This window comes from Hylobates moloch, unplaced genomic scaffold (assembly GCF_009828535.3).
Source record: "Hylobates moloch isolate HMO894 unplaced genomic scaffold, HMol_V3 SCAFFOLD_10, whole genome shotgun sequence".
Classification (NCBI taxonomy): Eukaryota; Metazoa; Chordata; class Mammalia; order Primates; family Hylobatidae; genus Hylobates; species Hylobates moloch.
Genome location: NW_026652285.1, coordinates 67958466 through 67982071, shown reverse-complemented (window position 1 = coordinate 67982071; position 23606 = coordinate 67958466). Strand labels below are relative to the sequence as shown.

At 49.1% G+C, this 23606-nt stretch overlaps 1 protein-coding gene across 6 annotated transcripts in view; it reads left to right on the top strand.

Annotated features, from left to right (window-relative positions):
* The window catches only part of PTCH1 (patched 1), a 74261-nt gene that overhangs the window by 2972 nt on the left and 47683 nt on the right, over window positions 1-23606 (top strand). For 2 of the 6 annotated variants that reach the window (XM_058444837.1, XM_032164591.2), the window contains exons 1-2: window positions 5405-6516; window positions 8086-8278. In XM_058444837.1, coding sequence (XP_058300820.1) covers window positions 6316-6516; window positions 8086-8278 — 394 coding nt within the window. In that variant the 5' untranslated portion in view covers window positions 5405-6315. Of the gene's footprint in view, window positions 1-5404; window positions 6517-8085; window positions 8279-8590; window positions 8892-9993; window positions 12002-23606 lie in introns of those variants that run through there. The other 4 variants (XM_058444841.1, XM_032164593.2, XM_058444840.1 and 1 more) reach the window with 4 other exon arrangements.

The following is a 23606-nucleotide window of genomic DNA, read 5'->3' as shown; positions in this document are numbered from 1 at the left end:
ACACACACACACACACACACACACACACCTTTTATTTTCTCCAGCCTCTGCCACAGTGTATAATGCCCTATTGAGACGTGTAGGCGTGATGTGTAAACCGGATTAGCAGTATGAAAGACACACAATAAGCTGGAATTGTTTTACTTCCCTTTCATTTCTCATGCCTATATTTCTAATAAATTTGTTGCTCCAGCAGTGGGTCAAAGGGATCGTGTTGCTCAGCTTCATGCAGGACCCAATAGCAGAGATGACTGAAATGAATGGTGTGCCTCCTAGCAAACGCAAAGCTTGATAGAGATATATTAGACAGGGAGATAGAGGCGAGGAGAGGGAAGGATGCAAAACATGTTCAAAGTCTGGGTGTTTCAGGAATACATCTCTATCCATGAGAGGAAAGCAATGTGGGTAAGAATATATTTGGAGAGAGGGGGATCAATGCAGGGGTCAATGCTCTGTTTTCTTTCAAGTTCATAGTAGGCTCTGAACGTTCAGCAGTTGGTGACATGCTTAGCAAGAGAATACCAATAGCTTTTGGCAATACATAAAGTCTAATTCCCCATTCAAGCTAGTATTTAAACCTGGAGTAATCAATGTGGAGATTTCTGGGACCTTCTCAGGACACTCCCCTCTGCCGCTTTCCCCACCCCCAGCTCACTGTAAGCTCAAAAAATGCCTGTGCTCCCGGGTTTGTGCTGTAGACCCCTCATTTACTCCTTTGTGGAGTTAGGAGCAGCTTCCCATTAAAGGAGATCAGGGGTAATTAGCAGCATTATTTTGACAAGTTGGCTAGAGCTGTTCCCTTTCCTTCAGCCTGGGGAGGGGGTAAATAAGGGGAGGAAACAGAAGGTGGAAGGGAGTAGGGGAGGGGAGTCAAGCCCAGTAGTTTTACATTTTATAGCTGCTGAATCTCCCCCCCACCCCGCCCCTGACTTCCCTGAAACCTTTTAGACTCATTTTCTACCATCACCTTTTAAGAATATACAAAAGCTGCCAAAGAGAAAATAGGTATTCTTAGGGAGCCAAGAAAATGTGGTGGATGGTGGCACATTGGCTTGAGTTGAGTCGACTCAACTCATATTCAAAGTACCTGCTTGGAACTGCTGAAGCCCTGCCTTGACCATCACTCACATCCTGTATCCTGGGCTCCCCATGCAGTAAAACAATATTGCATCAAATCCCCAATTCCTCTCTCCATCCGACCCTCTCAACAAAAATACTGTAGGACTTAAAATCATGTTTGCAATTCCTTGTATTTCTGGAAGAGAGTATTAAACTCAGTAGACAAAATTATAAATGGCCCCAGGGTCAAATTACTGGAATACATTAACCCCTTTATTCATTTATACTCTGCAAAATTTAGCCAAATTACACTGGATTTTAAAGACTCATTTGGTTCGATCTGAGAAATCAGTGAAAAGTTAAATCTCACTGTGGTTTTCATAACTCCACCAAGTCTGGCTTCCACAATTGCTTACCATTGGAACATCCCAACACAAAGGGCAGATGTTTTATTTCATTGTCATCATTTGGATAATCTGATGTCATTTTTGAAATGTGTGTGGCGTGGCCATGGATATTTGTAGTATTGGAACAGAGAAGGGAGGAGATGTGAGGGAATCCGGAGAGCTTAAGGCATCTGCTTTGAAAACTACACACTCCAATGAGAAGTCTTGGATCATGACTGGGAGACCAAAATGACAATTTATGCATTGAGATGAACTTTACTTGGAAAGGGGAAATGGAACACTCAGCTCTTGCTTCATAGAGGCTGGCAACTCCTGCTGGCTGATAAGGCCCCAAGTTCTCACTTATTTTTATTTGGTAACTGTCACAAGGGTGCCAGAGGCAGAAGGGCTATTTAAAGAGACTGTCTTCCCGGAGGACACCTTAGCAGGTCTGGCTGCCCCAGTCAGCCTCATCTCAGGTCTGTGGAATCCCTGTGGTTAGTTGAAGTTAACAGACCCGGTGTGGCACAGCAGTCCCCTGCACAGGGCATGCATATTAAAGCCGACAATGCTTACAAATGTAAATAAGGGCAGATTGATTAGGAACAACATTATCGCTGGGAATGTCGCACTCGCATGCATCAGCAATGAGGCAAATTGGGGGCAGCCTCAGCCCTGACCACCCAAGTCGAGGAGGCTTTTACACTGGCTCCTCTTCCCTTTCTTAAAACGTTACAGAAACAAGGCCAATTAGATCCTCAAAGTAATTCATCTCTGAGTATGAAAAAAGCAGACCACAGGGGAAGCGGCGGGTGGGGGGTGGGGAGATTAAGATAGCGCTCGTTAGAGCCGAGGCTCCGGAGTGCGTCCTGGAACCCACGGGTAGAATTTACAGGCCGGGACCATTGTCTGAGATGCTGAAAAGTTAACCCATCAAACAGCGGGCTAGGGGGTTCAGGGCACTGAAAGCCCCGGGGATCAATGTTCAAAACGTTTAGGAATTAAGTCAAACTAAGGCATATGGGCCTGAGTGGAAGAGGCTTTGCCACTGAAATGACGTGCATGTGGCAGCCGCCGGAACCAGAGGACATGCAGCCGCGTGCGGAGAGTGAAGCGGATCCATTACGGGCACACAGCTTACCATTTCCTTCCAGAATTCCTTCATCCAAGCAGCTATACTGAAATCCCTCTAGTAAAGATTGAGACGAAACACTAATAGTTTTGGGCCAAAACGTGGTGGAGAAGTTTGAAAAGACAAACATAGCAACGTGTCTTTGGCTACATGGTTCCTTGCCCTCCAGCAAGCTTGAAAGATAAAAAGGCTGACATGCAAAACTAGGGGTACTACCCCCCTCCCCCAGTTTTTAAAAAGCAATTTCCAGAAGCAAACACACAATGGTTCCACTTGAAGTGTCTGCATAACCATTCAGTAAGAAAAGCTAGAATAGTAAACTTCTTTTCCTGTTTTGTGCTATTTATCAAACCTAATAAACATCAGGATCATACTCAAAGATGAAACTGGCAATGTGTAGAACCGTCTGCGCTCTTTATCAACTCAGTGTCATTTTCCTCGCACGCTGCCCGCCTGCCTTCCGAGTTTCCGCAGCCCTTCCCTGAGCCACTCACAAAATCACGTGCTCCTTAGCGGTCTGAGTTTTGAATTTCCGCGCTGGCCCGGTGCTCAGGTCCCCCTCCGGATCCCGCGAACGCCCCCAAACACCTCCACCCTGTCTCCCTCTCTTCCTCGGGGCATCCCGCCCTGACCCCGGCACCGCATACGGTTTGCGGGTTAGGGGGTCGGGAGAAGGGCCTCCCCCTGAAGCCGGGGAGGAGGAGAGGCTGGAGGGAAGGTGGCCAGGCTGGTGGCGGAAGGGGGGTTGAGGGAGGGAGCGGGGCAAGGGAGGAAGGAGAAGGCGCAGGCCGAGGGAAGGAAGCGGGGAGGGGAAACCGCCGGGGAGGAAGGAAGGGGGCGGGGAGAGCCGGCGGACTGGCCCCCTGCGGGAGCCGCGTGGACCGCCCCGGTGGCCGGCGCGCCTCGCCGCAGCCCCTACCGCGCCCGGGCAGCCAGCGCGGGGCCGCTGAATGGGCAGGGACTCGTGAGCGCGACCATTGGCCGGTCGCGGGGAGGCGGCGCGGGCATTGGGCAGCGTAAGGGGGCCGGTCCGCCTTCAGGAATGTACTACGGCGCGTCCGGCACGTCCGTCCGCGCCGGCTGGGCGCACGCCTCGCCTGGGCTCCCGGAAGGCCGCGCTGGAGGCCCGGAGCCCGCCCGGCGCCCGCCCAGCGCACCCGCCTCCCTACCTGCTCTGCCTCGGCCGCGCGGGCGCGGGGAGTCCCGGAGCCGGGCACGCGCGCGCGCACCCGGGCACACGTGCGCGCGCGCACAAGGCCTCCTGGCGCGGGGTCACGTGGCCACCGGAGCTCCGCCTTCTCCCTGCTCCTCCCCCTTTCCCTCCATCTGGGTTTCTTTCTTTCCTTTCCTTTCCTTTCTTTCTTCTTTTTTTTTCAATGAACATACACCGTGTGCATCTTAAAGCCACACCGCCCCATTTCACGACTTCACTAGGCTTCTCGCTACTGCGAGTCCCTCCGCAGTTCAACCCCGTTTAAAAAAAGAAAGTGAAGCAAATCAAGGGTTTGCGGGTCGGGCTCCTACCGCAGGGACGAACGTAGTAACTTGGAAACGTAAGAAAAACACATTCCACTTTCCGAAAACAAAAATTTTTTAAAATAAAAAGCCTAGTTGTGTAGACGTGTCTGGCTCCAGGATCCACCTCAAAGGGTCGCGTGTTTTGCTCCGCGGGAAGCGAATCCCCGGGATGTCTTGGTGACACTGGACGCGGTGTCGGGACGAATCCTCGCGATCCGCGCACAGTTTACTTTGAATGAATCCAGCATCGGGGCATTTATAATCTCTTACGTCATACTATTATTAAATATAACATGCATACCGAGTTTTGTAAAAAAAAAAAACTATATAAACATCTGGTTAATAAAAAGGGGGGGTACAAATGAACCCAAAATAATCAGGAAAACTTTACTCTCTCAAGGAAACAATTCCGTTTCTCTGAGTTGTAAAAAAAGATTGTTGTTTCTCTTTTACTTATGTCACATTCGAGATTCAAATAAAAATGCCTCTGCCTCTACAAGACTGCTTCGGTGTCTGGATTCCACGTTTATAGAACACTGACTCCTTCAAACCAAGACTGTGGTTTTTTTTTTTTTTTTTTTTTAAGTTGGGGGGAGAAAGCGGCGGGGGGGCAGACGGATTTTAAGAAAGGGTGGTTTTTCCCAGCGTCCTTGCTTTCCTCTAACTTTCCATTCTGTTTATCTTAATGCGAGGCGTTGTTCCCTGCAAGAGCCTAAGTCTTCCCTTTAGTTATAAAAGAAAAGAGAAGAGGAAAAAAAAATCTGGCACACACTGGCGCACTATCCAGCACGCTGTCATTATTGGTGCAGGCCTGGGAATGCGAGCCGGACCTCCCAGTATTTGCTGCAGCTTGAGGCCAAGGTGCCTCTGAAAGGCTTTTCTTTGAGGAATTTGAGAAATTGTTTAAGCGCTTAAAAAAATATTACATTTCCCCCCGTGTCTACCGCGAGGCAAATGTTAGTGTGTGTGCGTGCGCGCGCGTGTGTGCGCGCAAAGGGCATCCCACAAAAAGAAGACACTTGAAAAGAAAAGGAATAAGAGAGAAAGGAGGGGGAGCATTCCTTAATGGAAGTATTGCATGCGAGAAGGTTGGCGCTCTCAGAGGCTGCCCCAAAGCCGGGGATGCACACACTGGGTTGCCTACCTGGGTGGTCTCTCTACTTTGGTGAGCTGTTGCTAAGCAGCTAATAATAGTCATGTTTGCTGAGTAATTTCTGCCCTCCGCGAGCCAATCGCGTCGCAGAAACCCAAGCCATCTGACAGCCCCGGGGGCGGGAGCTCCAGCCTTTTTCTCTTTCGCTCGCTCTCTCCCCCTCCACCCCCTCCCCTCCTCCTCTTCTTTCTCCAAATGGAGAGAGTTCTTTTTTTTCTTCTTCCATCTCATCTATTGAATCAAGGAGCTGCTGCGGCCGCTGCCCGCTGCACACACACAGAGCGGAGTCCCCAGGTCCCGGGAGCGAGAGAGGCGCGCTGCACGGGGACAGAATGGTCCAGCGGGTTGCTGAGGAGCACAAGAAAGCAGAGTCCGGGACCGAGCAGCCACCGCGAACCCAGCAGCCAGAGCCTGAGCAGCCCGAGCAGCAGCTCCTGGAGCCGCCACCGCCAGCAGCAGCCACCGCGGGAGCAGCGGCAGCTGCGGCTGCCCGGGCCCGGCAGCGCTGAGACCCGCCGGGCACCCTCGGACCCCGCGGCGGCGGCGGCTCTGCGCTTGCCCTCCGCGGCCGCTCGGGCGACCCGGGAGGCGCCGAGAGAGCCAGCGCGGCCGGCGGGAGCGGCAGGGATTCGCTGGCTCTTTCTGCAGTGAAGGGGTCGCGGCGCGGGGCGGGGGGCGGGTAGGGGGAGTTGGGGACCGCAAGGAGTGCCGCGGAAGCGCCCGAAGGACAGGCTCGCTCGGCGCGCCGGCTCTCGCCCTCCCGCGAACTGGATGTGGGCAGCGGCGGCCGCAGAGACCTCGGGACCCCCGCGCAATGTGGCAATGGAAGGCGCAAGGTCTGACTCCCCGGCAGCGGCCGCGGCCGGAGCGGCAGCAGCGCCCGCCGTGTGAGCAGCAGCAGCGGCTGGTCTGTCAACCGGAGCCCAAGCCCGAGCAGCCTGCGGCCAGCAGCGTCCTCGCGAGCCGAGCGCCCAGGCGCGCCAAGAGCCCGCAGCAGCCGCAGCAGCGCGCCGGGCCGCCCGGGAAGCTTCCGTCCCCGCGGCGGCGGCGGCGGCGGCGGCGGCAACATGGCCTCGGCTGGTAACGCCGCCGAGCCCCAGGACCGCGGCGGCGGCGGCAGCGGCTGTATCGGTGCCCCGGGCCGGCCGGCTGGAGGCGGGCGGCGCAGACGGACGGGGGGGCTGCGCCGTGCTGCCGCGCCGGACCGGGACTATCTGCACCGGCCCAGCTACTGCGACGCCGCCTTCGCTCTGGAGCAGATTTCCAAGGTGCATTTCAGACTCTCTCCTCCCACTTTCTCTTCCCTCCTCTCTTTGGGATCGCCCCCGCCACACACAAACACACACACTCACTCTTCCTCTCTCTCACACACACACACACACACACTCTCACACCTTTCCAGGAAAAGCAGCAGACAAGTGGGGATTGAAAAATTCAAACCCTCCCTCTGGTCCTGGGAGGAAAGGGCTGTCTGAGGTCCGCAGGGGGTGGAGGTGTGTGCGTGCGTGTGTGTGTGTGTGTGTGTACACACGCCCTCCCCGGCGTGCCTTTTCCGGAGCACTGGAAAGCCGTCCACGGCGGACCACCTCAAGGGCGGCCGCGGCACTGCCCTGCCCCGTGCCCCCTGCCCTGGAACTCCTTCCTCCTGCGCCCCTGCCCCTATTTGCAGCCTAAACCCCTGTAATGCTGCCACATTTCTTAACATCTTGGAGGGGGAGGTGGAGTGGAGAGAGGCGGAGAGAGGAAGGGGGGAGGGAGCCGAAATAAAGGTGGTTTCCTTTTTTGGCAGCCGGTTTTGCTTTTGTTGAGCATGAAATCTCTGCTCCCTTAAAAAATTATTCTCGGAAAAAGATATCCCCCCCGTTTTCCAGGTTTTGAGCCGCCTCTCCTTAGGGCCTGGTCGGGGGAGGGAAAGTTGTAAACAAATTGCCACCTTAAATTCGCGGTGCGAGTCTGCGGAGCGGCCGGGTTCATTGTGTTTACGAGGCTCGCTGAAATGTGTGGAATCCAGGGAAGGCGAGCACCCAGACGGGGGCCCGCCGGGGCCGCGGCCAGCGCCGGGGAACGCCGCGCCGGGGAGCAGCCTGCGCCGGCCTGAGCCCTTCCCTGTGCACTCGGCTGTTTCTTACGTTTAACCAGAAAGGAAGGGAGAGGAGGGAAAGATCCATGTGGCTGCCCTCTTCCGATCACACATATTGTCGTAAGTTGCAGATGGCTGCCCCACTTCCTAATTCAGCTCACACAGCCTCTCCCAACGCTATGGAAATGCGTCGGGAGTGAATTCCGGCGGCCGCGCTCACCACGTGGATCCCCACTTACTACCATTCTCGGCGGGGGTCCAGTTGGGGGAACCCGCAATATGTTGTTCCAAAGGGCGCTCGCCCCTAGCGCCCGTCCCCGAGGGTGATGGACAGAGCAGAACTGGTTTGCTGGCTCCTGAACCTTGGGCTCCATCGCTGGATTACGCAGCCCCTCCCTTCTCAGGTCTGGGGTGAATATTGCCTGTGTCGAGTGGTTTCTCTCCTGTCTACCTCGGCTTCCTCTTCTGTATTGCAGCCCCAGTGCCCCAAGTCGCTCAGGGATCCCGCGGGTGGGGGCGCCCTGATGTCCCCGAGGTGCAGCTCCCACGCTGCAGCCCGGCTTTGATTTATGACCGAGCCCCCCCCCCATGACGCTCAGGTCCGCCGGGGCTGCAGCCTCGAGGGCGAGTCCGTGTGCCGCGGCCACCCGCGCCCCCACAGCTATTGGGGGCTCACCGGGCGGGTGCGCGCAAGCGGGCGTGGGCGCGCGGGCCGCAACTCCCCGGCGCTCACTCCTCCCTTCTGCTTCGTCCCCAGGGGAAGGCTACTGGCCGGAAAGCGCCGCTGTGGCTGAGAGCGAAGTTTCAGAGACTCTTATTTAAACTGGGTTGTTACATTCAAAAAAACTGCGGCAAGTTCTTGGTTGTGGGCCTCCTCATATTTGGGGCCTTCGCGGTGGGATTAAAGGCAGCGAACCTCGAGACCAACGTGGAGGAGCTGTGGGTGGAAGGTAAGAGCGCCCGCCGCGGCGCCCGCGACCCCGGCCCGGTCCCTCCTCGCGGTTGATAGAGATATTCGCCAGCGCACACCTAGAGCCTGGCTGCGGCCGGCGAAACCCCCTGCCCGCACCCGGGGGATTGTTTATTGTTTGGGCGCCTGGCCAGGAGCCAGGCCCGCCCGACAAAGGCCGCGCTGTAATCTACTCGGGGCGCTGCGCCGGCCGAGGTGTGGTGGGAGAGAGCGGCGGGGGCGGGCCGGGGGCGCGGGGCCCCTCCGGGACGGACCACTCCGCGCGCTGGGGGCCCCGGGCCCGCCGCCGCTGCCGCTGTCCGCCTGAGCCGCGCCCCGAGACGCGCCCCGGGGCTGGCCTCTCCCGGCCCGGCTTCGCGACCCGGCTTCCTTCTCTCCCCCACCCCCACCCACCGCGTCCAAGGAGAAAGGAGTTGGGGGGAGCCAGAGGCCACCCCTCCGGCTGGCTGGAGTGTGCGCGCCCCCGGCGGCCGCGGCCGGCGCGCTGGGGAGGGCTGGGGGCGGGCGAAGCGCGGGCCTGCGGAGGCGGCGGCGTGTGTGGTCCTGTTTTTGGACAGCTTTCAACTCTGAGGGAAAAAAACATTTGTCTCAAGGTACAAAAAAAGCGGGGTGGGGGTGGAAGGAGTGGAAAAAAAATAGTAAGGCACAGACTGGAACGCATGTTTGCAAAGTAGATTAATGTTTCCTCGCGGGTGGGGGCTTTTTACATGGAATTATTCTGGGGGAAGTCTGCATTTTGCAGGCAAAGAAGAATGTTTTAAGAACGCGGGGTTGAAGGGACTTCTCAGAGGGGTTCTGCCAGTCTTTCATCCACGTTCCTCAGTTTTGGGGTTCTTGAGACCTTAGCAAAGCAGTTGCAGATTTAAAATAGATATATATTTTTTCGAAGACAAACATTTTTACATTATTTTGGTGACACAGGTTTCAATTTTTTTCCCCCGCTGGTTTCTTATTTATCTTTTTGGCAAGTTTCAAATCCTGCTATTTGGAAACAATTTTAACCCTAAACACCACTTTGGGCATCCCTTACAAGAGGGTAGTAGGGGAGGGTAGAGGTGACTATGTAGATAATTCAAACCCACAAAATACCTGGAGCATTCCTCCGGACAGCATGTGGAAGCTGAAGAGTTATGCGCATAATCGCTTCAGTGATCCCTTTCAGGATGCTGTTGGAGACGAACCTTGAAGAATATTTTCTTAATCTCTTCTTGTTTGTGAAGATTCGGCTTGCAGAGTTTTGCAAGCCTGTGGTGGAGTTGGAGTATTTAGTTGAGAAGTGACAATTAAAATGATAGTCTACGTAATTAAGACAAAATATTCCTGCCTTAAGTAGTTTGGTAATTAATACAAAAGCGTTCTTTGGATTGAATCCATGGAGTAATTTACCTCAGTTCAGCGATTCAGTATCACTGGTAGATAAAAGAAGGGTTTTATCGAGCAGCTATTATGCTCCTAGTAACAAGTTTCCTGAGCACCTATGATGTCCCTAGCACTGTGTTAAGCACCATAAGAGACTCAAGTGTGTGCGACACTGCACAATTTAAAACTATTAGAATTCGATGCATTTGGACTACCTTTGGGTTCACAGTTGAAATGGGCTGTGAAAGTTACAAGAGGGTGGTAGGGGGTGGGGGGAGAGAACTGGAGACGGTGGGGGAAGGAGGGCATTTTAGGCATGGGCATGACACCAGCAGGGGCCCCAGCTGAGGAGTTTGGAAGTGATGTGATTGGCTAGACTGTAGGGGCGCTGCCGTAGATTCTAGGACAGAATAGGGCATGAGCACAGGGAGGGCTGGGTCATCCACCACTTTCCACCACTTGATCCAACCTGTATTTGTTGCCATCGATGAGGATGACAAAATGTGATTTTGTGGTGTTCTTAGCAAGAGTTTTCAGTGGACCTTTAACATGTTGAAGGAGAGAGAATGTGATTTATTTTCTTAACATTGCATATTTCTGGAAATAACTTGCTTTCTGCATAACACAACCCATTTCAAGTCCTGGAAGGAGATGCAGTGTGCTTCTTAGCAGTTTTATTGGAGCTGCCAGTTGTGTAGTGAGAGGGAGTAAAGCTTTTCTTTTTCAGTGGACTGGATGAGGACACTTGTGAGGGGCACACTCACTTTGCTTACTTTTGGCAGTTTCAGCATGGCTCACTGGTCTTGGGCCAAATGTTATTTCCTCAGTACTAATACTATCACTTGTTGAGCAACTGCCATGTACCAGGCATTTGTTATATATTATCACATGCCTTACGACTCAATAAAATAGCTATCTATTATTATCTTTATTTTGTTTTTATAACATGATAGTGGATGTAATGTCTTTATGATGAGGATTGTCCCATTTTACAGATGGGAAACTACGGGTTGTCTGTGTGTCTCCAGGTCTACTTTGCCTACTAATGACATAAGTCACTTGTTCTCCTGTTGCCCTGTCCTTGATCTCTCATTCATTCATTCTGTGCTAGATTCTCCCCCAGAGAAGAAGCGACAGTTTCATAAATGCAGATAAACCCAACTAGAGAGGTGACTATACAACAGTAGCCATATAGATTTAATTTCATTTCAAAGCAAAAGTGATTGTGTAGAGATCTTGTTTGTGACACAGTGAGCTGAGTGTTCACACGTCAGCAGTAAGTAGTGTGAGCATTTGCATTCAGGAGTAAGAATTCCCTGCTGTCCTAGACCTCCGTAGACATCCGTGAACTGAAGTGAGTAATAGCTCCACATTTAAGTTCATTTTGTGCATCAGTCTCATAGATAAATGCCTCATCGCTATCAGCAAAGAAATCTGTTAGATGCTGCTTTCTTGGTAGGTCGTTCTTAAGGTTCTAGGCATGAATTTTTATATGAACTGGGCATCAACAGAGTGCTTGCTACACAAATAAATGAAATGGATAGAGGTAGCCTATTGCCCTAGTTAGAAAACAACAGAAGAGAGGAAAGTATGAGATTTTAAGGGGAGAGGGATGCAGAGGGATAGTTTGGAAGAAGCTCTTTCTCCTGCGATTTAAAATCACAGGAGCGTGTGTATGCACATTGTCTTATTCTGCATATCCTCCTATCTGCCAAAGGCATGTTAATGTTATCTTTTTAATACAGCCAGCAAATTAAAGGGATCCACTCGAAAGGCTGTATCTTCAAATTGACTTTCATGCTTCGTTTAACATGCTGGGGAAATGTGGCTTTGTAAAGAGTTGGCTTTATAAAGAGGGCAGAATACATCAGCCACAATGTGCAGACTAATATATGCTAGATGAGGAAGAGTCCATGTGCATGTGCGCGTGTGTGCATGTGTAGGAATTGGTGATAAGAATTATTGTATTCTGTTGTTAAAATGTCCATATAATGATTGCCTTTTAATAAACTGTCAATTACATGTTAAGATACCAGTTTGAGTTTTAGGGTTATAGTGTTTGCTAATCAAAATTGTCAAATCAGTTTCACATATGTGCGGAGTAATGAGGTTTGATAGAGAATATGTTGATTGATGTAGTGGACATCTGCTGTTGCAGAAACACATGGCCATGGCAGCAAGGTGGGGGAGAAACTAATTGTCATTGTATAAAAATAGAAGCGTTCATTCTGCACATGTTCTCGGTACCTACTCTGCACCACCATTGCAGAAAGCTCTCCAGAGAGATGTTGGTGAAAAGCCACAGTCTCTGCCCTCAGGGGAACTCCATCCAAACATTCAGCAGGTACACGGACTGGTGTGTGGGTAGTTAACATGAAGGACAGCAGTGCCAAGATGGCAGGAATATCGGGGACATCTTCCAGGATGGCCTCAAGGGTGGAGGCCTGAGCCAGGCACAGGGGGTGGAGGCCTGAGCCAGGCACAGGGGCTGGAGGGGAGAGGGTAGGGGGCATTCCAGGCAGAAGGAACAGCATGGGCAAAGGCTCAGAGAACAGGAATGTGGCCTCCTGGAGGGCAGCCTCCCTTTGTGGGGGTCGTTGAGATTGGGTGGGAGCCTGGAAGCTGGGCTGGTCCCTCAGGGCCATTTCACAAAAGTCTCCCTGCTTGGCTGGGGGCTGTCAGCTCTTCCTGCTAGCCATCCCTGTCTCATGAGTGTGCTCACGTGTTGGCCTCTAGTGTTTTCCCTGGAGCCATGAATGCTTCACCTGGATCTCGCCCTTCTGGGCACAGACTGGTTTTATTTTTAATCTTGCCTGTTTCTTTGTTGGTGTTTCCTTTTTGTTAAGCAGTTTTAACCCATCTCCCTCAGTATCTATTTCTTTTCATATCAGCTCCCTCACTCCAGCCCTCCCTCAGAACAAGTTTCTTGTCAGGCTTCTCCAGCGATAGAACATTCGTTTATCTCTTTGAGCTTTTTGTTTTTTCTAAAAGCTTGCCCAGCTCCTGGCCTCCTTTTCTGCAGAGGGCAGCAGCCTTGAAATGAATCCATATTGCCTTGTTGTTTGGATGTTAACATTGCTGCAGGCCAGCGTCAAGGGAGGAGGAGGCAAGTTGTGACTGACTTTTTTTTTTTTTTTAAGAAAAATAGAAGAAATTGTTTTTTTAAATGCATGCTTGGTATGTGTAAGTGCTTTCAAGTTTGTACCTTGCTAGTGTTAATGCTTTCAGTGTTCTTGAACTCAGGCAATCAGTTGTAGGAGATAACTGAGTTTCACCACTCCTTCAATTTGGAGCAAGGTCCCTCAACCTCAGGACTATTGACATTGGAGCTGGATCATCCTCTGTTGTCGGGGGCTGTTCTGTGCACTATAAGATGTTTAGCAGCATCCTGGTCTCTACCTACTAGATGCCAGTAGCACCCTCCCAGTTGTGACAACCAAAATGTTTCCAGTCATTGCCAGATGTCACTGGGGGAGAGGGTGTCCCAAATCATCACAGTTGAGACCCACTGGTTTAGATGATAAAAAGATTTTGATTGGAAGACTCATGCTGTGCAGATGGAAGACGTTTATTATGATGGAGTTGTGGCTACGATGCATTGCAGAGATGCAAGAGTATTAATCTTCTTTAAGATAACTCCCCCATCCCATTCCTGTATTTACAGACCCAGATAACTATTTTTCTTAGAATGACATTAAATGTCAAAGAAAAACACCGTGACGGGTCGAAAGAGGAAAGAGGCCATGGAAGAAAGAAATAATTTATATTTGGGTACCTTTTGGTGGGGGATATCTAAATTTGCAGAAAGACTGGTTGCACCTCAACCCCAGTAACCTGAAGGTTTTTAGCATGGTTGACTTTCTGAAAAGCTTTAATAGAAGACACCACTGCCTTTGTGCATATTGAAATAACAGCTCCTTCAGAAGCCTGGCTAGTGTGTGAACTCCTTGGTGGTCTCATTCTCCTCCAGATGTTTCTGTCACAAACCACTCCCCCTTGTCCCCCAGGAGCCCTTGTGGAGCAGAACCAAGGGACAGCAAGGGACCAGTCCCAGCCAGAAGGGCAGAATGGACTCTGCTGTCACTGCCCTTCCACAGTGAGCACCTGGTTTCTTTTCTCTGGGGCTGCCATTCTGGGGGCATTTCACAAGGGACAGGAAGAAAAATGCAGCTCCTTTCTGCTCCCTGGACCCCCATACCTGGTTTAGAAGGAAGAATATGTTTGTAGGTATTTATTAGTTTCTACTACTGGGTATGCACATTTAGGTGGAAGCAGTTGTGATATTTCTTTGATATTTGGAGAAAAACGATTGGAAATGAGAAGCCACCGATGATTGTTTAAAAAAGAACAAATAGCCCTCAGGTGTCTTCTACACAGGGCAGCTGACCCTGCGAATCCTCCCTATCTCTTTGCTGTCTGCCATTCTTGACCCTTCAACAAGTTGAGAGGACAGGTTGGGTAATGGGGTGTTTAAGATACATAGGATGCCGCTCGGAGGTTGCAGAAGATGACAGCTTCCAGATGTATGAACAGCCTGATCTGTGTGTTTAGATTATGCACCACGGCTGATGCCGAGATTAATGCTGGCTGGACAAGCCATGGGAGATTTGTCTGGTTTCCACAATGCCATGTTTATGTTTCATTTGAGTTTCTCCTTCAAAGCTGACCTGCCTGTGACCCCGGGCTCTGTCCACTTGGGGCAAGCTGAAACTCGTCTGCCCTGCTCTCCTGCTTGTATTGGGGTAGGGGAGAGTCACAATTGGGCAGAAAAAGGGGGCGATCTGGTGGCCACCTCCCGCCTCACCATGCCAGCTATCTGCCCAGATTCAGCCCCTGATGAGTGTTCAGTTCTCCTCGGGGATGTGTTTCATTGTAAAAGGTTTTTTGGCTTTTAAAACAAATATGGAAATATTATAAAATAACTGTAAAGGAGACCAGATTTAATAGAAGCCACTTTGCATAAATGTAGTATTTTAACTTCTGGCACTCTTTAGACACTATTTAGGGGGAGAAAAAGTTGAGGGAATTTCAGCTATGTCAGGCACCCCCACATAATAACCATAGCTGTGTCATCCTATTATAATGCTATTAATGTTTCCTGTGCCCCTCGCTGGCTCCCAGAACCTCTGCTGCCTCCTCCCCCTCCCCCCTCCCCCCTTCCCCGGCCCACCCACTCTAACCTGCCCACGTCATTTCCTTCCAAGTGGGTCTCTGCAGTTACTAGTGTGAACTCTGAAATGGTAGTAAGTCTGGCTAATCACAAACTAAGAGGAGGGAATGAGAACATTTATTATTTCAAGCCAGCTGCGGGAGATAGTAGATACAGAGCTGCCATTAGCTTGGCATTCTTATTTTGGTTAGGGTTGGTTCCAAGACCACACTCTTTGATGGGCTCTTGGCAGAAGATGTGATTCCCCTGTTGAAGAATCATGACTTTTTTTAATGGACTGCTGAGGCAACTTTAAAATCCATTGACAAGTTTCTTCAACCCATACCACACTGCCAGAGAGAATGGGAGATAAGTCTTGGTCCCCTGTGCTTACCGTGGCGCATGGACAGTGGAAGAACTGGGTTCTGTAGCATTTCTGAGACAGTGAGTGGAGCACAAACCATGGCTTTCCCTCCCAGGTGCCCCACTTCAGGCTTTCCTTGCTTAGAACTCCCACCAAAGCCAGTGGGCACATGAAGCTTGGCTAGATTGAAGACGATGGAATTCCTTATCCAGATTTTGGCCGACTCTGAAGCTTTATATGGTCCATCCTCACAAGAGGTCTTGGTTGACATCCAGAGAGCAGAGGGCCTTGCTGGTGAGGGCACTTTTGCCTGCAGGAGGAGGAAGCTCTGCGGGATTCTCTCAGTGGGAACATTTCTTGAATACACAGATATAATCAGGGTCATCAAAATATAAACACTTCTGTTACTTTCTCTTCTAATCTTTGAATTTGGGTGCTTATGATAATACTCACTGGAATTTTTTTTTCTCTTAAATTGGATTTAGGGCACTTTTTTTCCTTTACACTGCAATGTCTAATGCCTTCCTTATAGCAGAATACTGCCATTGAGAAACTGCTGGGCTGTGGTGGAGGATTTTAGGAGCCGGTGTACAGGAAGATGCGCCCCATCCTTAGTCCCTCCAGGAAAGAATATGACTGTTCCATTTGGGGTTTAGAGCATGGCTGGAGAAACAGCTGTCATGTGTTAAGGAAACTGTATTGTTGGTGGGCAGTCAGATACCTGCTAATGAATGGCAAGTTTGTTGTTGAAGAGATTTATAATGTGGGGGCAGGACCTTATTTCTAATCCAGAAACCCAGGTGTGAGTTGGCCCAAATAGTCCGCTCTGCATGTGGGTCACATAATGCCACTGCTATGAAAGCAAGACCAGTGAGAAGCAAGTCCCCATACCACAGTGCAAGCTTTATTTATTATTGTTAGGATAAATGAAAAGAAGCAGTAGACTTACCCAATTTAGCAACCAAGATAGTTTTCAGTTATTAATGAGACATGTACAAAAGTAAGCAAAAGGAACTGGAAATGGGCTTTGTTAAGTCAATGTGCATGATTTTTTTTCCCCCTTAAATCATTGCTTAAGGGCTTCTGGCCCCTAGCTCAGGAATCCTGCCCAAAAATGCCAGATGTATTACACAGTCAAGTATTGCAATGTAAACACCACTCTGTGCCACGAGGCAGGGTGGTCCATCTCCTATTTAAGAAGAGTGTGAGATTGAGAGGATGAGGGGTGGGGAGTAAGCCCTCTGCTCTGTAGTGAGCCCAGTGGTGGTTGTGTCATTTGTGTTTTTGGCTGCACAGTCAAGATTTGAAACTACAAAACCCAGATAAACACATTGGAATGGCAAAGAATAGCAACTTGAATTGGGATGCCAAACAAATCAAGATGTGGCTTGGATAGTGTTGCTTCATTGGGTCAGATAAGTTTATAAAATGTGGGACAGAATGGAGGGTGGGGAGAGACAGGAAGAGCACTCTTGTCACAGTAGCATCTTTAAGTTGCGTGAGCATCCTGTTTTTCATTTGCTGGTGGTTAAATGGAAAGGTGAGTGGAAGCGAGGCCTAGAGAGCCCGAGCCTCCAGGGTGACCTCCTCCGTGGGAGGAAGCCGGCTGGGTGGGTGCACCTTCCAAGCCTGGAAAGCTGATGGGTTGCAAAGCCAGTCTGGTGTTCTGCGGCACTGAGGGATGTAGCCCACAATATGTTCTGAAGTAAATTGCTTTCCAGTTTTCTCCTGCTTTCTGCATTTCTGAAGTAAGAAGTCTGCTAATGATGATTGTTTGGAGGTGAGAAAGTCACTGGCACTTTGGGCCACCCTCCGGTATAACGTGTCGTACGATGCTGCCAGCAATGACAGGAAATTGGAGTGCCCAAATATTACCTATCCATCCAGGTAGCCTAACATGAAGCAGCCCTGAGAGTGACTACATTCAGGGTTTTAAAAAATTAATATGAACATGTTTTGTGAGTTAGGAAGAAATAGGATTTCAGTTTGAATTTGGGGAATTGTTGAAATACCTGCACCAATATTCTCCTGATTAAGAAATTTATTCTACAGAGTGATCTGAGAAAACGGCTTTAAGAAATGGTGATGATAAAAACAGGAATTTTGAGATGAAGGAAAATGTAGGCTTCTTGACTCCCTCTTTCTCCTCCCACCGCTGTTTTTTTTCCTTTTGTGAATTCTTCCACATTCCCACCCCCACTCCCTGATTTCCTCTGCTCCTTTAGTGGGAAACCAGCAACCTTCACAAAATAGACTCAAACATCACACAGCCTCTTTTTAAATGGAGGCTTTCTAAGAGAAAATAACAAAAGAATTTTTCCTAGCTGCCTAAGAAATTATTTCTTTCTTCTTACTTTATTTTAGTCATGAGATTTACACATTGTTGTAATAAGTAAAAAATGATAAATATGATACCATCATTTTGGTCTACACATGATCCAGAAAAAAAAATTGCACATATTTAATACCTTGCTTAATTGCAAACAAAGCTTGCAATTTGAGAGAATTGGGATTAGGGCTAAATATCCATTAACTGCTCTTTCTAGAGATTTGGGGAATAGGATGACCCTTTTTTTTCCTTTTTTTTTTTTTTAATAGGCTACAGTTTCACATGGCTCCCAAAAGAAATCTCTCTCCCTTTTTGTTTCCCACACCAATTGATTTATCATTTTGCTTGCAAGCAGATCCAGAATGTTAGGGCAAGAACACACTCACTTTTTTCTCGTAACTTTTTTGTTGCGGACCGAAACCAGTTGACTTGAATAAATTTTTCTGAGGCCTGAATGTAGCCAGCAACGTGGAAAAATCTTGCCATTCAGGGCCGTCTGAATGTACATTTCAGCCACACAGTAAGCTGCATTGGGAGGCGCTGGACTGCTAAATGCAACCATTTTTCGCAGCAGCGAGTTAGACAGGTGATTAGCATAATTAGCACTGAGCAGCTATACATATGGTAATGCTGAGTGTGTAAATGCCAGCTGCGGTGTAAAATTTATGTCAGGGGTCGGCAGGGCTGTGCGAAAGTATTGTGTTCCAGCTGCAGGTCAGGGCCGCCAAAGCTTACCTCCTTTTCTCTTGTTGGTGAATACGCCAAACAGAAGAGAAAGACAGAAATATAACAGATACGGCTTTGATGGGACAGCCCAGTTCTGTGCAAGAGGGACTGCTCTATAAAACACACACACTCGCACACACTTGCAGAAATCCCATTACTTTCTGTAGAAATCGTGTGTGTACTTCATGCAGGGTCCAGATGAGTGGGGCCGGGATGGAGGTAGGTAAATGATTCCCTGGGAGGAAAAAATTCAGTCATTGAAGTTTTAAAAGGAGTTAAAAGTTCTGTTTTGTTTTTCTTCCCACCCATCCTTTTACCCCCCACACCATTCCCTTCACCACTCTCCTGCCCACATTGTCTTATTTCACATTAGATGGGGGGATATCCTTGCTGGATGGGATAGCATTGGTCTTTTAGAAGAGGAGGAACTACCATCCTGGAGGTGTTAGCCTTGAACAAAATATAAGGTTTCAACAATGCAACTCTTCCCAAACTGCTTGACTAGCTTTAGAAAAGGGCTAAAAAAAGCTTTTGTGGGCTTTTTGTTCTTCCTCTGGGTAGCTATACTTACTCGCCTACCTATACTTACTCCCCCTACCTCCACTGTCAGACCCACCAAATTCTTTATAGATTAAAAAAAAAGAATCACATGGGTTTCTTGTTTGAAAGGATAGTCTTGAATGGCTCACATACCTTGAAATGCATGATGTGGGAATTTATTGCTATAATGAGTTTATACATTTTGTGCTTGAGGTATTTTCTCTACCACGCCCCCACCTCCACCCTCCCCTTTTTTGGTTGGTGGCTATAAGAAGTGGTGGTGTTGACAGAATATAGTTCACACCACGCTGACCCGGTGATGAAACTTCCTCACGGCACCAGGGGGTCCTTATGTACCGGCTCCTAATCCAGCTAATCCTGATGGCAACAAAATCATGAAAGTGGCCCCCAGTGACGTGAGTCTCCCTGCACAGATGCAGAGGGAAGGAACAGTGCAGGAGATAAATGAGGCCAGCGTGGTATTCCCCGGAGGCCAGGGAGCCTGCGTGCAAAGGTGGAGACTCGCATTGTCTTCTCCCCCATGCGGGCTCAAGTGGGAGGCCAATGAAGAGAGGCCCAGGCTGGATAATGGCAAGAAGACTGTTCAGAGCTGAGAGGTGATGTCAGCCCCACAGAAGCTGAGAGAAGGAAACTGGGGTTAATGTTATGCAATGCCTGAGTGCTGTGATGGAGAGCCTGCCGTGGAAGCACTTGGGTTTTGTTGTTGTTGGGTTTCTTTCTGTTTCTATTTTTTTAATGAAGACTTTAGGACGTTTCAACTAAGCTTGATGAAAACATGCTGTGTTGGTTCCTGGGTTCTGCTGCCTGCTGGAGTGTGGCCTCTGAGCCAGCGCGCGCTCTGCATCACACCTCTGGGCCCGCCCACTTCCTGCAGAGCGACGGCACCTGGGTGTGCATCTGCCTGCCTGTTGCGCTTGAGCGGCCTGGTTGCACCTGAGGTTGTGGTAGAACCTGGGACAGTTCCCAGCTTGGAAAGTATGCCGTTCCGGATGGAAGACATTTCCGCCTGTGCTCTGCAGGAAGTCAGCAACGTTCTTGGGCCTGTCTCAGGTGGCGCGGTGCATAGCCCTCATTTGCTAGTGTGGCAAGTAACCAATGAAGAAGGGGCCTCCTGGCAGATGCAGTGTCATCTCGGGAACTCGTGGCTCCTTGGGAGCTGGTGGGAGCTGCGACAGGCAGCAGGTCCAGCGTGGGCAGAGTGCCGGGCTGACCTGATTGCATCTGACAGGGCGAGCAGGTCTGCGTCAGGGAAAGCCATTCAGAGGGAGCAGCCTGGGCAAGGCTGATAACAGATGGCACTGCCAGCAGCTGGTGGGGGCGGGGAAGCTTGCTGCCGGCGCATGTGCCGTGCGGAACCCTGCGCCGGCGCCTGCGCACTACCTGCGCCCAGCCTGCCACGTGCCCCGTGCGGTCCCGTGCAGTCCCGTGGGCAGGTGGGGGTGTCCTTTTCTCGTTATGCTTTGGTGGTTGTCCTCTCAGTGGGCTCACTTCATGAAGGCACATTCTCTTTGGGCTTATTGTAGCGTTTTTCCCATGGCAACACGCAGGGGCACAATCTCATAAGGAGAAAAACGGCCCAGAAACTTGGACAGCGGTTGGCTCCTCCTGAATAAAAGAGATGGGTGGGAGAGGACTAAAATTCACAGCCCGTGAGTTTGCAGCCAATTGCCCACATTACTGAATCTTCTTTTTTTTTTTGTTTTTCGATTATAAAAAAGAGGCAGTGCTAACAATTTTGCAGTTACACCCGCTTAGAGATTTGTACTTTTTCGGCCTCACAGTAAGTAAATGCAACATTGAAAGGAGGACCTGAGCAACTAAAAGAAAAAGAAAATCTCTCTAGAGGCTGTTAGATAATTCATGGGATTAATCAAATGCAAATGCAACGCTTGCATATACACAGACCCTATTTTCCTAATTGGACTCTGAGTGGGTACTTTTCAGGCTGAAAGGGTCATTTGTTTTGACTGATTGACTTTTTGAGGCTTTCGGGGGAATTAATAACTTATACAGATGACTGCCTGTTCCCAAGGCTCTGTATTGAGACCGCGCATTCATTTATTCAGCACACTTGGTGCGCCATGGCCCTGGTGCCCCTCTGCGTCCCTCACATACGGAGGTGCATGGGCAGGACTTGAATTTTGTGGAAAATAACTTCGGTTGCTCCCTCAGATCATCTTTATGTGGATCACAATAAGCTTTTGCTAAAAGGTTTTTGTGTGAGTGCCACAGACGTTTTTTAAGCTCTGTGCAGAAGGCTGTGCTGAGGAGGGGCACAGCAGGGAAGCGTGATGAGGGAAACATCTCTTGTCTACAGTGGATTGGAATCATATTGGCCTAGAAGTATGGGCCTGTGGGTCAGCTGGCATCCCACCTGAGCTAGCTAGCCTTTCTTCACTTTGGAAAGTTAAGCCTGGCTTGATTTGGGGATGAGAGGATCAGCAGAGCTTGATCAAAAACTTATTTGCAGAAGTGATGCTTCTTTTGCCTTTCAAAGAATTGGCTTTAGCCTTGGATTTCTGGAGAATAAGATGGCAGAATTTGCAGGTAAAGAGGCTTAGGGCTGCATGTTCTCTGTGTGCCTTCATCTGCCCCCTCTAAGGCAGGCCTCTCTGGGGACCAGATGGAAAATGAGGCCTGTCCACTGTGACCCAGGGAGCCCTATTGAAAAAAACTGCATCTCCTCACTGGCTGAGAAAAATCTTTGATGCAACATGGTTGTACTTTAAATAAAAATACGGATTATTGTCGTATTTCATGTATTCTAAAATTCTAGCTGTGAGCGTAATACAGGTTGGGTATCCCTTATACAAAATGTTTGGGATCAGAAGTGTTTGGGATTTTGGATTTTTTTGGGGGGAGGGTGATATTCACACATATGCATAATGAGACAGCTTGAGGATGGGACCCAAGTCTAAACATGAAATTTGTTTACGTTTCAACTACTTTATGCATCTAGCCTGAAGGGAATTTTATAGGATATTTTAAAATAATTGTGTGCCTGAAACAATGTTGGTGTACATTGAACTGTCTGAAAGCAAAGATGTCACTATCTCAGCCACCCATGTGGACAATCTGGTTGTGTGGCATTCCCATCCTTCCTGGCTTAAAATTTATATGCTACCAGTAAGCAATCATTTTCTTAAACTAATTCACACATAAGTACTTACCAGTAAAAAAAACACGACATTCCATTAATGCAGTGAAAAAATAATGTATTCAGGGTACCCAAGCAGCACAATAGCATCACCAGATACCTGCATCAGTGGCTAAACGACAGCAGCTTCCGGTCTCCACCTGCTGTGCTGTGTTTTCACTGAGAGGTTACTGTACACCATGTTTTATTTTTTTAGGTGAGAAGAAACATCAGAAGCAGTTGAAGGATCGGGGAGTGGGTCCTGTAGGGGCGAGGAGACATCTGCTGGATGGCTTTTCAGAATGTTTCCTCCAGCATCACCAGCCTCATTAACAATAGTTTCTGTCTTAGACGTCTCTCTTTGATTTTGTGAACTGACGTGATTTCCTGTTTGGTTGTGAATGCACAATGCGTTAGTTTTCAATAAGCCCATCACACATTTTCACCAGGTCTGCTATAGCTAACTTTTTGTGCAGTTGTAACAATGTCATCTTCATGTTTGTGAGTCTGTTTTGACTGTGACTGATTACATGAGGTCAGATGTGGAATTTTCCACTTGGAGCATCATATTGGCACTCAGGAAGGTTTTGGAGCATTTGAGACTTTCAGATTAGGGATGCTCAACCTGTCTAGTGTGCTCTGTGGAATTTGGCGCTCCTAGGCTACCTCCTCCTGCTGTACTCATGTTCTCAGCTGGTGCTCAGAAGCCATGAGGCTCGCAGGGCAGTTGGACTCTGGGTTAAAGGGTCAGTTCTGCCTCTTACTAATAAGGTGGGTAACCTTGGGCCCCCAAACTCTGCAGCTATGCCCCCTCCCCTGTAACATCAGGACAGTGAAACAATGCTCTGTGACAAAGGCATGGTTGAACAGACACTTGCTCAGCTCTTGGGTAAGGGTCTGGGAAATTTCACACACATTGTCAGCTAAGGCTCTCACAGTCCTGTGAGGTTCATCACAGCATTTGTTATCCCTGTTATCCTCAGCAACCAGGAAAGGTGGCTGAGGCTCAGCTGTGTCAGGGACTTGTCCTAGATCTCTCTGCCACTAGTGGCAATGCTGGGGTCTTCCGATCTCCATTCTCACCGCCTGTCTGGTACAGCTGGCCCCAGCTTGATGGAGGAGCAGCATTGATCAAAATATTTCCAAAGAAGTAAAGAATACAGTTTCAAAGGGCTTTGCAAATGGAAAGCACCACCCAAGTATAAAACGTTATTTTGTGTCTCAGGATCCTGAGATAATGATTTTTCTTGAGTCTTGTTCAGAGGGGTTATTACTTTTTTGTTAATATAAAAGGACTTCAGAGTATGATGAAGGTGCATATGATTATTTTTATAATTTATTAGTATTATTGATACAGAATACTGTATATATTTGTGGTGTACATGTGATGTTTTGATATAAGCATATGATGTGTAATGATCAGATGAGGGTAATTGGAACGTCCATCACCTCAAACACATTCATCATTTTTTTGTGTTGAGAACATTCTAAATCTTCTCTTCTAGCTATTTTGAAATATACACTGTATTGTTGTTAACTGTAGTCTCCCTACTATGCTATGGAACACTAGAATGTATTCTTTCTACTTAACTGTATGTTGGTACCCATTAACCCACCTCTCTTTATTTCCCCTCTCATTCTTCCCAGCCTCTGATAACCCTCATTCTACTCTCCACCTCCATCA